At 47.1% G+C, this 13,129-nt stretch overlaps 1 protein-coding gene across 3 annotated transcripts in view; it reads right to left on the reverse strand.

The window, feature by feature from the left end:
* lamb2 (laminin, beta 2 (laminin S)) overlaps positions 1–13,129 on the reverse strand; it is a 167,537-nt gene that overhangs the window by 50,469 nt on the left and 103,939 nt on the right. For 2 of the 3 annotated variants that reach the window (XM_059649682.1, XM_059649684.1), the window contains 4 exons: positions 9,830–9,859; positions 6,761–6,985; positions 3,683–3,900; positions 1,844–1,940 (listed from right to left, as the gene is read on the reverse strand). In XM_059649682.1, coding sequence (XP_059505665.1) covers positions 1,844–1,940; positions 3,683–3,900; positions 6,761–6,985; positions 9,830–9,859 — 570 coding nt within the window. The remainder of the gene's footprint in view (positions 1–1,843; positions 1,941–3,682; positions 3,901–6,760; positions 6,986–9,829; positions 9,860–13,129) is intronic. The other variant, XM_059649683.1, reaches the window with a different exon arrangement.

A 13,129-nucleotide genomic window follows, 5' to 3' on the forward strand; every position in this document is an offset into this window, starting at 1 on the left:
ACTGATGTAAGGCTCACCAGCCTGTAATTTCCTGGATTATCTGTGTTGCCCTTCTTGAACACTTGGCTATTCTCTAGTCTTCTGGAACCTCGCCTGTGGCTAAAGTGGATACAAAAATTTCGTCAAAACTCCAGAAATCTACTCCCTTACCTCCTGAAGTATCCTGGTGAAGATTCTATGAAGCTTTGGGGATGTACCTACCTCAATGTTTTTTCAAGACCCCCAACACCTCATCCTTCTTAATACTGACATGTCTTACAATATGAACAAACACCTCTCTAAAGTTACTATTATCCATGTCTTTCTTCTTGGTGAATACCAATCTGAAGTACTCATTAAGGATCTCATCCACTTTCTCTGGTTCCACACGTATTTGTCCTCATTTGTCCTTGAGAGGACTTTTCATTTTCCCCGAGTTACCCTCTTGCTCCTAGTATATGTATAAAATGCCTTGAGATTCTTCTTCACCCTATTTGCCAAGGACATTTCATGGTCCCTTCTGATGATCCTACTTTTTTTTGTAATTTCTTTTCCGCTTCTTTTATACTAACCAAGAGCCTTGTTTGATTTCTGTTCCCTAAACCTTGCATATCTTTGCATTTTTTTAAATAAGTAAACTCATAACATCTCTCATCATCCCAAGTTCCCGGATCTTTCCACCCTCATCTTTCATCCTCACAGGAACATGCTGGTCTTAAACTATGGTCAGCTGGCATTTAAAACTCTCACTTGTCGGATGTGGATTTATCTTGAAACAGCTGTCCCCAATCTATTTTCTCCAGTTCCTGCCTAACACAGTTGTAATTAGCTTTCCCCCAATTTAGCACTTTCACCTGAGGGCGAGTCTTATCCTTTTCGGTAACAATATTAAAACTTACAGAATTGTGATCACTGTTCCCAAAATGCTGCCCCATTTAAACTTTGATTGCCTGGCCAGGCTCATTCCCCAGTATGAGATCTGATATGGTCCCTTCCCTAGTTGGATTATCAAATGTTGTTTCAAGAATATCTTCTGGATGCATCTACAAATTCTGACCCATCTAAGCCCCTGGTTCGAAGGGAGTCTCAGTGAATGTTGGGGAAATTCAAATTACCCACTACTACAACCCTGTTGATTTTACATCTTTTCTATGACTTGCATCTACATCTACTCCTCTAATTCCTGCTGGCTATTGGAAGGCCTGTGGTGTAACCCCATTATAATGAATGCATTTTGCTTAATCTCAAATCCTGTCCATATTGCTTCGCTGGATGAGCTCTCCAAGATATTCTCTCCTGGTATGGCTGTGACATTCTCCTCAATCAGTAATGCAATTCCTCCAACCTTTTTAGATCCCTCTCTATCACACTGAAACATCTAAACTCTGCAACATTGAGCTGCGAATCCTGCCCTTTTCTCAACCAGGTTTTTGTGATAACTACCACATCATACTCCCATGTACTAACTCAGTCTCTAAAGCGATCTGCCTTATCTATTATAATCCTTGCATTAAAATAAATGCACCAAACTATGTGCATTATGTTCAGTAATGTAGCCCTGCCTGTTCTTCCTACTAGCCTTGATTTAGTCCTTTTCTTTTCTTCAGACACTCCACATGACGACCTACATCTCTGGTTCCCAGCCTCTTGCCTCACTAGTTTAAACCCTCCCTAATGGCAATAGCAAACCTCCCTGCAAAGATATTGGTGCCACTCTAGTTTAGGTGCAAAATGATTATGAGATCAAGATTTGCATCTTTAGTTGACACCATTTTGACTGTCTATGCTACTCGAATTGCAGCCTGTGCCTCATGAGTGAAGAGAGCACTGTCTGTAGAGGGAAAGAAGGGAAATGGTTGCTCACCTCGACACTGCACGTTAGGATCACCCCAGTAATTCTCCTGGCAATCTGTGCAAGACTGACCCCCGAAGCCAGGGCGGCAATGACACTGGCCAGTGAACTGAAAAGAAGAAAACACAAAGTCAACCTCAGAAGCCGTTCCATTACATTTTGAAATATTTTGTCCTGTTTGTCAGATAATCTGTTCTGTACATGGCATTGTCTTATCTTTCTTCCAATTCTTCCTTTGTCTCTTCGGTTGGTCCTTTTTACTGGTGATGGTAGATAGTGTCACTGTGTACCACAAGCTTCCCCCTGTCCAGCTCTATAGGAAATTCTGGTAAATAGTTGGCTAGACTCACCTGAACATTCTCCAAATTTCTCTGATTCTCCCATCTCCACTTGAACATCCTTCAATAATGCAGTTTGTGATCAGGATTGGGGCAGGACTTGCAATTACACGTAATGTGGGAGATATTGTAATGGAACGTGTTTCAGGTGAGCACTCGCTCTGATGGTCAGGAGCACAGGTCACAAATTTGGGTGCGCACAGAACAATGTATATCGGCCATTCTTTTATTGCCACTGTGTCAAACTCCTGAGGATGCTAACATCACTGAGAACATCTTCACCACAGTCTACAGTGATTCACAATGCATGCTCACCATCTCCACCACAAGAACAATTAGGGATGAACAAATCAGTTGTGGATGCACCAGTGATGTCCGCATTCAGGGCAGAAAAACCAGAAACTCTGTCCCAATGGTCCACATTGAAGAACAAATGTTGACCATGTAGTTGTAGAGCTCCTCAGCTAAAATATGCATGTATATCCACTTTGATATTGAGACAGGATTTAGCATCACACTGGAAAGATGGCACCTTTATCAATTTAATGTTCTTCAGTACTGAACTCAAGCATTTGGCCTGAATAATTTGCACAGATGGAAATTGTGCAAAATTGAAAAATGGAAATATTTGTATTTATATAGCTCCTTTCATGGCTGCAGGAGTCCCAAAACGCTTTACCGCAATGCAGCACCTTCGAAATAAAATTATTATTGTAATTTAGGAAACACAGGAACTAATTTGATCTGAGATTACAAGGTATGAAGCTGGATGAACACAGCAGACCAAGCACCATCAGAGGAACAGGAAAGCTGGAGTGTCCAGTTATCTCACTATCTCTGAACTAATTTGATCTGGTATGATCCCACAGGCAGCAGTGTGATAATTTGTGAAATGTTGATTTAGGGATAAATATTGGCCAAGACATCCAGGATAACTCCCCTGCTCTTCAGACAGCACTTCAGAATCTTTTAAATCCAGCTCAGAAGCTAGAGAGGACCTCAGTTTAAATTCAAAACTGAATGACAGCTCCTCAGATGCTGCAACATTCTCTCAGAGATGAGGTGGGAGGAGGGGATAGCTGGGAGGGAGGAGGGGATAGCTGGGAGGAAGGACAGGTTAGGGAGGTGGGGGTGAGCTGGGCTGGATTTGGAATGCAGTAGCAGGAGGGGAGATTTTGAAGCTTGTGAAGTCCACATTGATACCATTGGGCTGCAGGGTTCACAGACCCAATGAGCTTTTCCAGCAATTTCTATTTTTGTCTGTGATTTACGGCATCCGCAGTTCTTTCAGTTTTTATTTAACATTCTCAAAGTACTGCACTAGTGTGTATGCCTGGATTTTTTGTACTCAAGTAGAATGAGATTCAGATCACAACCTCCTGACTCAGGTGCAGTCCTGTGTCCTTAAGCTGAGTGGAATAATCCCAGAGTGGAGAGGATAGTCCTCAGATAGGAACTATTAGTTCCGTGTTACCCAGTTTGGGTTTACAACTTGTGCTTTCACCTGACTTACCTCGTTACATTTGGATGTAAAGGAGTTGATGCTGGTACATCGGCAGGGCACGCAGCCTGACCCACTGTTCAGGTTCCAGTAGTTTGGAGCACAGCGATTGCAGGTCTGGCCGATCACATTGGGCAGACAGGAGCACTGCCCTGTGCTTCGATCACATGCACACTCGTCCCTCGATGGGCACTGGTCAGGCCTGGTGCCCAGATAATTACACATACATTCTGTGCCAAGCAACAAAAACATTATTTAGTAAAAGCAATGGGATAAAGACTATCAATTAATTATTTCATTTTCACACAAACTTGCAACTTTAATTTTACAATTTGTCGCACATTACAAATATATTGACTGCAGACCTATCAACAATGAAACATCTCAAAACATTTCCTGGAAGTTAGGAACGAAAACAGAAATCGCTGGAGAAACTCAGCAGGTCTGGACACATCTCTGCAGAGAAAGCAGAATTAATGTTTTGATTCCAGTGACCCTTCTTCCGGTCTCAGTTCCCTGTGAGTTATAATTTGTGATCAGAGATGATGGGAACTGCAGATGCTGGAGAATCTGAGATAACAAAATGTGAGGATGGATGAACACAGCAGGCCCAGCAGGATCTTAGGAGCACAAAAGCTGACATTTCGGGCCTAGACCCTTCATCAGAGGGTTATCCAGTTATAATTTTTTCCTCACTTTTCAACTGCAGTGTATGTTGTGTTGAAAATTGCTGCAAATATGAACAGCTAACACTATAGCAAGAATAACTGGGCATTGGGCATCTCAGTGTACATCAGTCTAACTCCATAAACAAGATTTAAGAATTGAAAAAGAAACAGAAATGGCAGAGCAGGAAATAGGCTGAATTAGACCCAAATCAGATGCAGAAAGAAAATCAAAGAGACGGCACAAAAAATTTAATTAAGATAAATGAAGAGAGGCATAGATAGATAGAGCGGATTGTCAGAGACTTTTCCCCAGGGCGAAAATGACTATTACGAGGGGACATAATTTTAAGGTGATTGGAGGAAGGAATAAGGGAGATGTCAGAGGTGGGTTTTTTACACAGAGAGTGGAGGGTGTGGAATTCGCTGCTGGCAGTGGTAGTGGAGTCTGATACTTTAGAGACTTTTAAGCGACTCTTGGATAGGCACATGGAGGATAGTGAAATGTAGGGTATGCAGGGTAGATTGATCTTAGTAGGATAATAGATCGACACAACACTGTGGGGCAAAGGGCCTGTACTGAGCTGTACTGTTCTCTGTTCTATGTTCTTTCTATAAAGGTGAACATAGATCAAATTGACTTATATTGTTAAGTTTGAGCCCTAACTTTCTGCAGTAATGGGTAAACTTCTGGATGTGAGTTTGCTCACTGAGCTGAAGTTTTCAGACGTTTCATCACCATTCTAGGTAACATCATCAGTGAGCCTCCGACGAAGCGCTGGTGTTATGTCCCGCTTTCTATTTATATGTTTAGGTTTCCTTGGGTTGGTGATGTCATTTCGAGCAAACTCACATCCAGAACCTCAACCTGAGCTACAAATCTTCTCAAAACTCGCTAATGGGTAAACTTTTTAACGTCACCATAGTCTTCCTGGAGCAGAGGGCTGCTGCCTCACTGGAATAGTGGTCCAACCTGAGGGTCACGACACCCCAGATGAGTGTAAAGGTTGAGAGGCCTTTACAGTAACCTGTGTTGTCAATATGCAAATGTAGTTTTTTTTGGAATTCACAGGTAAGTTGATAGCAAGCTCCCATTTTGATGAGCATAACAATGGAATGGCACAGGTTGTCACGGAATTTGTGCTAAATCTTGAAGCATGGGTATAATTTTGCTGTTATAAATTGCTGGATGATGACAGATTGCTCAGAATAACATTAATAGATAATACCATTAAACTTACTGTAAAGTTAGGAATAAATTCTGAGCTTTACACAGCACAGAAAGAAGCAGAGATGGTAGGAACTGCCAATGCTGGAGAATCTGAGATAACCAGGTGCACAGTTGGATGAACTCAGCAGGCCAAACAGCATCAGAGGAGCAGGAAGGCTGACGTTCCAGGTCGAGGCCCTTCTTCAGAAAATCATAAGAAGGGTCTAGGCCTGAAATGTCAGCTTTCCTGCTCCTCTGATGCTGCTGGCCTGCTGCGTTCATTGAGCTCTATACCTTGTTATCACAGAAAGAAACATGTTGGTCTGCCATGTTTTTGGTGTTTTTTTTTGTACATTGGTGGGACGTGGGTGTTGCTGGCTGGGTCAGCATTTATTGCCCGGCTCAAGTTGCCCCTTGAGAAGGTGGGGGTGAGCTGCCTCCCTGAACCACTGCAGTCCATGTGCTGTGGCTTGACCCACAATGCCCTTAGGGAGGCAATTCCAGAATTTTGACCCAGTGGCAGTGAAGGAACAAAAATATATTTCCAAGTCAGGATGGGGAGTGGCTGGGATAGGAACTTGCAGGGGGTGGTGCTCCCATGGATCTGCTGCCCTTGTCCTTCTAGATGGAATTGGTCATTGGATTTGGAAGGTGCTGTCTGAAGATCTTTGGTGAATTTCTGCAGTGCATCTTGTAGATGGTCATTGGCTGGCATTTGTGCGGTGCAAATATTATTTGCCACTTCTCAGCTCAAGCCTGGATATTGTCCAGATTTTGTTGCGTTTGAACAGGGACTGCTTCAGCGACTGAGGAGGCATGAATAGTGCTCAACCATTTTGAAATTGGCAAGATCCCCACTTCTGACCTTATGATGGAGGGAAGGTCGTTGATGAAGCAGCTGGAGATGGTTGGGCTTTGGTCACTACCCTGAGGAACTCCTGCAGAGATATCCTGGAGCTGAGGTGACTGACCTCCCACAACCACGGCCACCATCTTACCTCCACTTTTGGTGAGCTTTCTGATTAAATGTGCTCTCTGAGCACTGCCCTACTCTTTACCAAGAATGCTGCAGATCTGTCCCTTTACAGTACTTATCCGGCTCCCCTTTGAAATTTATTGTTGAATTTGCACCATCAGCACCCTCAGGCAAACATACAGACGGCATAGAAAGAACTCTCCTCACATTGTCTCTGAAATATAAAATGTAAAACTTACTTCTGCAGCTGCGTCGAGAGGCATCACCATAGTAACCCAGGCGACAACGTTCACAGTGAGCCCCCTCCGTGTTGTACAGGCATTTCAGGCACTGTCCTGTCTGTCGGTCACATGACTGAGGATCGTTGACATCAATATTGTTGTGGCACATACAGGGCAAACATCGACCGCCCGGTAACAAGGGGTTACCATAGTAACCCGGTGCACATTCTTCACATCGAGAACCTGCCAACAAAAATAAAGGAGAATTTTTCATGTTTCTCATAATGCTTTACTTTTCACTAACTTTAACAGCTTGTTCTTGATAGTCAAGTGTCACCACTGAGCCCAGCATTCACTCACTAGCACAACGTACCCTGAAAAAATAGTAATGGGCCTTCCCCTTGAACAGTGGCTAAGGCTTTGAGAGAATTGATCATCTTGCCAAACCACTTCAGACAGCAGATAGAGGCAACTCTCTTGGAGTAAAACTGGAATGACATGTAGGCCAGTTTGGGCAGTGATGGCTGATTTCTTTCCCTGAAAAGGACAGTAATGAACCTGTGATAATAAAATGTGAGGCTGGATGAACACAGCAGGCCAAGCAGCATCTCAGGAGCACAAAAGCTGACGTTTCAGGCCTAGACCCTTCATCAGAGAGGGGGATGGGGAGAGGGAACTGGAATAAATAGGGAGAGAGGGGGAGGCGGACCAAAGATGGAGAGAAAAGAAGATAGATCTCTCCATCTTCGGTCCACCTCCCCCTCTCTCCCTATTTATTCAAGAACCCTCACCCCATCCCCCTCTCTGATGATGGGTCTAGGCCTGAAACGTCAGCTTTTGTGCTCCTGAGATGCTGCTGGGCCTGCTGTGTTCATCCAGCCTCACATTTTATTATCTTCGATTCTCCAGCATCTGCAATTCCCATTATCAATGATACCATCAGTAATGAACCTGTTGCAGTTTCTCCTCGGAACAACCCAGAGGAAGGCCTGCAGTATTGTCCTGGGACTGAGATGTTTGATAACCAACAAGCATAACCATCTTCCTCTTGTACTAGGTATGAACTCAAACAGCAGAGAGCTTTCCCCCCTGAATCCTGTCATTTTGCAACAGCTTTTTGATGCCATACTCAGTCAAATGCGGTCATAACATCAAGGGCAGTCACTCTCATCTCACCTGTTTTGTTTCACTCATGGGACGTGGACATTACTAGCTGGCCAGCATTTATTACCCAAGTTGCCCTCGAAAGGTTAATGGTGAGCTGCCTTCTTGAACTGCTGCAGACCATTGTGGAGGGTGACCCACAATGCTGTTAGGCAGGGAATTCCAGGATTTTGACCCAGCAACACCAATGGAACAGCGATACATTTTCAAGTCAGGATGGTGAGTGGCTTGTAGAGAAACTTGAAGGGGACAGTGTTCCCATGTATCAGCTGCCCTTGTCCTTCTAGATGGAAGTGATCGTGGGTTTGGAAGGATATTTGGTGAATTTCTGCAGCGCACCTTGTAGACAGTACACACTGCTGCTACTGAGTGTCGGTGGTGGAGGGAGTGGGGTGTTTGTGGATGTGGTGCCAATCAAGCGGCTGCTTTGTCCTGGGTGGTGTTGAGCTTCTTGAGTGTTGTTGGGGCTGCCCCCATCCAGGCAAGTGGGGAGTATTCCATCACACTCCTGACTTGTGCCTTGTAGACAAACTTTGGGGAGGCAGGATGTGAGTTACTCGCTGTTGTATTCATAGTCTCTGACCTGCTGTTGTGTTTATGTGGTGAAAATAAGTTAAGTTTCTGGTCAGTGGTAACCTCAAGTATTTTGATAGTGGGTGATTTGGTCATGGTAACACAATCGAATGTCAATGGGCAGTGGTTAGATTATGTCCTGTTGGAGATGGTCATTGCCTGGCATTTGTGTGGCATGGATGTTACTTGCCACTTGATGGCGGAAGTCCGGATTTTATCCCGATCTTGCTGCATTTGAAAAAATTTAAACTAACCCCAATTCTGACTCATGAGGGATGGAAGGTTGTTGATGAAGTAGCTGAAGATGGTTGGGCCTCGGACACAGCTCTGAGGAACTCCTACAGAGATGTCGTGGAGCTGAGATGACTGACTTCCACCAACCACAGCCACCTTCCCATGGGTCAGGTATGACTCCAAACAGCGTAGAGATTTCCCCTTGAATCTGATATATTTCAATTTTATTTAGGCTCTTGAATATTACATTCTATTAAAAGCTGACTTGAAGAAGAGTAGTCAACTGCCACTTACCTCACCTGCCTAAATTACTGGGCAGAGTGAGATAATAAGTTACTATAGAAAACAACATCAACATCCACATCCATCTTTGTAACATTTTCATATTAGGTACTTGAATTAGTTAAAACCCTATAATGCTCTTTTTCAAAAAACGGAAATTAAGATGGAAATTCGAACCAGAAAATGTTAAATAAATGTTTAGATTTTTAGTTCATCAGTACGTTAACTCAGACAGCGTATGAACATTTGTTTGCAAGCCAAAGATTTCTTTTACCCCCTCAAAATACTTCCTGTTGTTGAGTTTCAAACACGGCTGCTGTTGGGTGAATGAGAGACGGTGTTTCACACAGCAGGTGAAGTCTCTGGCACAGTGGGTGACATTCACACCTCTGAAACCCACTCCGGAAACCTGAGCACATAATCAAGGCTGACAGTCCCAGTGCTGAGCTGAGACAGTTGGTACATGCTTTCTGTCAGCCATAATGGGCCCCCATGGGCCAGCAACCTTCTCAGCTGACCATGTACCACATGGCTGCTTGTGGGAGTTTGCTGTGTTCAAACTGGCTGCCGCATTTGTCTGCAAAACAACAGTGACTACAACGCAAAATACTTCATTTGCTGTGAAGCATTTGGGTCACTGAGGTTGTAAAAGATATAAGTTATATCAGTGAAAGTCCTTTCCTACAAGGTTCCACATACCTCTGTAAAAAGAACCAACAAAAAATGACTTTCTTGTTAACGCTGATCTAGAGAGGCCAATGAGCCAGGTGATTGCCAAGTAAAGGGCAAGCCATGCATGGCATTTTGATCAATTAAAAAACAATTATTACTTACGGTGCCATCCACCAGATCGTTTAACCATCCCTGGGTGTGAGAAAAGTCATTTCGGTAAATTAAGGCACGAGGCTAGAGAGGGGCACGAGCTTGGAGATGATTCTACAGAAAGCTAAATGTTTCAAGTATTCAGTCTACTCTTAACTCCTCAACTACCACTGGGGTACGGGGTCCCACACACACACTGACTCTCACTGGGGTACGGGGTACCACACACACACACTGACTCTCACTGGGGTACAGTCCCACACACACACTGACTCTCACTGGGGTACAGTCCCACACACACACTGACTCTCACTGGAGTACAGTCCCACACACACACTGACTCTCACTGGGGTACAGGGTCCCACACACACACACTGACTCTCACTGGGGTACGGGGTCCCACACACACACACTGACTCTCACTGGGGTACGGGGTCCCACACACACACTGACTCTCACTGGGGTACAGGGTCCCACACACACACTGACTCTCAATGGGGTACAGTCCCACACACACATTGACTCTCACTGGGTTACAGTCCCACACACACACTGACTATCACTGGGGTGCGGGGTCCCACACACACACTGACTCTCACTGGGGTGCGGGGTCCCACACACACACTGACTCTCACTGGGGTACAGGGTCCCACACACACACTGACCCTCACTGGGGTACAGGGTCCCACACACACACTGACTCTCACTGGGGTACGGTCCCACACACACACTGACTCTCAATGGGGTACAGTCCCACACACACACTGACCCTCACTGGGGTACGGTCCCACACACACACTGACTCTCACTGGGGTACGGGGTCCCACACACACACTGACTCTCACTGGGATACAGGGTCCCACACACACACTGACTCTCACTGGGGTGCGGGGTCCCACACACACACTGACTCTCACTGGGGTACAGGGTCCCACACACACACTGACTCTCACTGGGGTACAGGGTCCCACACACACACACACTGACTCTCACTGGGGTACAGGGTCCCACACACACACTGACTCTCAATGGGGTACAGTCCCACACACACATTGACTCTCACTGGGTTACAGTCCCACACACACACTGACTCTCACTGGGGTACAGTCCCACACACACACTGACTCTCACTGGGGTACAGGGTCCCACACACACACTGACTCTCACTGGGGTACGGGGTCACACACACACTGACTCTCACTGGGGTACGGGGTCCCACACACACACTGACTCTCACTGGGGTACAGTCCCACACACACACTGACTCTCACTGGGGTACAGGGTCCCACACACACACTGACTCTCACTGGGGTACAGGGTCCCACACACACACTGACCCTCACTGGGGTCCAGGGTCCCACACACACACTGACTCTCACTGGGGTACAGTCCCACACACACACTGACTCTCACTGGGGTATGGGGTCCCCCCCCAACACACACACACAAACACACTGACTCTCACTGGGGTACAGTCCCACACACACACTGACTCTCACTGGGGTACAGTCCCACACACACACACTGACTCTCACTGGGGTACAGTCCCACACACACACTGACTCTCACTGGGGTCCAGGGTTCCCCAACACACACTGACTCTCACTGGGGTACAGTCACACACACACACTGACTCTCACTGGGGTACGGGGTCCCACACACACACTGACTCTCACTGGGGTACGGGGTCCCACACACACTGACTCTCACTGGGATACAGGGGCCCACACACACACTGACTCACACTGGGGTACAGGGTCCCCCACACACACTGACTCTCACTGGGGTACAGTCCCACACACACACTGACTCTCACTGGGGTACAGTCCCACACACACACACTGACTCTCACTGGGGTACAGTCCCACACACACACACTGACTCTCACTGGGGTACGGGGTCCCACACACACACTGACTCTCACTGGGGTACAGTCCCACACACACACACACTGACTCTCACTGGGGTACAGGGTCCCACACACACTGACTCTCACTGGGGTACATGGTCCCACACACACACTGACTCTCACTGGGGTACAGGGTCCCACACACACACTGACTCTCACTGGGGTACAGTCCCACACACACACTGACTCTCACTGGGGTACAGGGTCCCACACACACACTGACTCTCACTGGGGTTTGGGTCCCCCCCAACACACACACACACACTGACTCTCACTTGGGTACAGTCCCACACACACACTGACTCTCACTGGGGTACAGTCCCACACACACACTGACTCTCACTGGGGTACAGTCCCACACACACACACTGACTCTCACTGGGGTACAGGGTCCCACAGACACACTGACTCTCACTGGGGTACAGGGTCCCACAGACACACTGACTCTCACTGGGGTACAGGGTCCCACACACACACTGACTCTCACTGGGGTACAGGGTCCCACACACACACTGACTCTCACTGGGGTACAGGGTCCCACACACACACTGACTCTCACTGGGGTACAGTCCCACACACACACTGACTCTCACTGGGGTACGGGGTCCCACACACACACTGACTCACACTGGGGTACAGGGTCCCCCACACACACTGACTCTCACTGAGGTACAGGGTCCCACACACACACTGACTCTCACTGGGGTACAGGGTCCCACACACACACTGACTCTCACTGGGGTACAGTCCCACACGCAAACTGACTCTCACTGGGGTACGGGGTCCCACACACACACTGACTCTCACTGGGGTACAGTCCCACACACACTCTGACTCTCACTGGGATACAGGGTCCCACACACACACTGACTCTCACTGGGGTACAGGGTCCCACACACACACTGACCCTCACTGGGGTCCAGGGTCCCACACACACACTGACTCTCACTGGTGTACAGTCCCACACACACACTGACTCTCACTGGGGTACAGTCCCACACACACACTGACTCTCACTGGGGTACAGTCCCACACACACACTGACTCTCACTGGGGTCCAGGGTTCCCCCACACTGACTCTCACTGGGGTACAGTCACACACACACACTGACTCTCACTGGGGTACGGGGTCCCACACACACACTGACTCTCACTGGGGTACGGGGTCCCACACACACTGACTCTCACTGGGATACAGGGGCCCACACACACACTGACTCACACTGGGGTACAGGGTCCCCCACACACACTGACTCTCACTGGGGTACAGTCCCACACACACACTGACTCTCACTGGGGTACAGTCCCACACACACACACTGACTCTCACTGGGGTACGGGGTCCCACACACACACTGACTCTCACTGGGGTACAGTCCCACACACACACACTGACTCTCACT

Source organism: Stegostoma tigrinum, chromosome 11, assembly GCF_030684315.1.
Source record: "Stegostoma tigrinum isolate sSteTig4 chromosome 11, sSteTig4.hap1, whole genome shotgun sequence".
Classification (NCBI taxonomy): domain Eukaryota; kingdom Metazoa; phylum Chordata; class Chondrichthyes; order Orectolobiformes; family Stegostomatidae; genus Stegostoma; species Stegostoma tigrinum.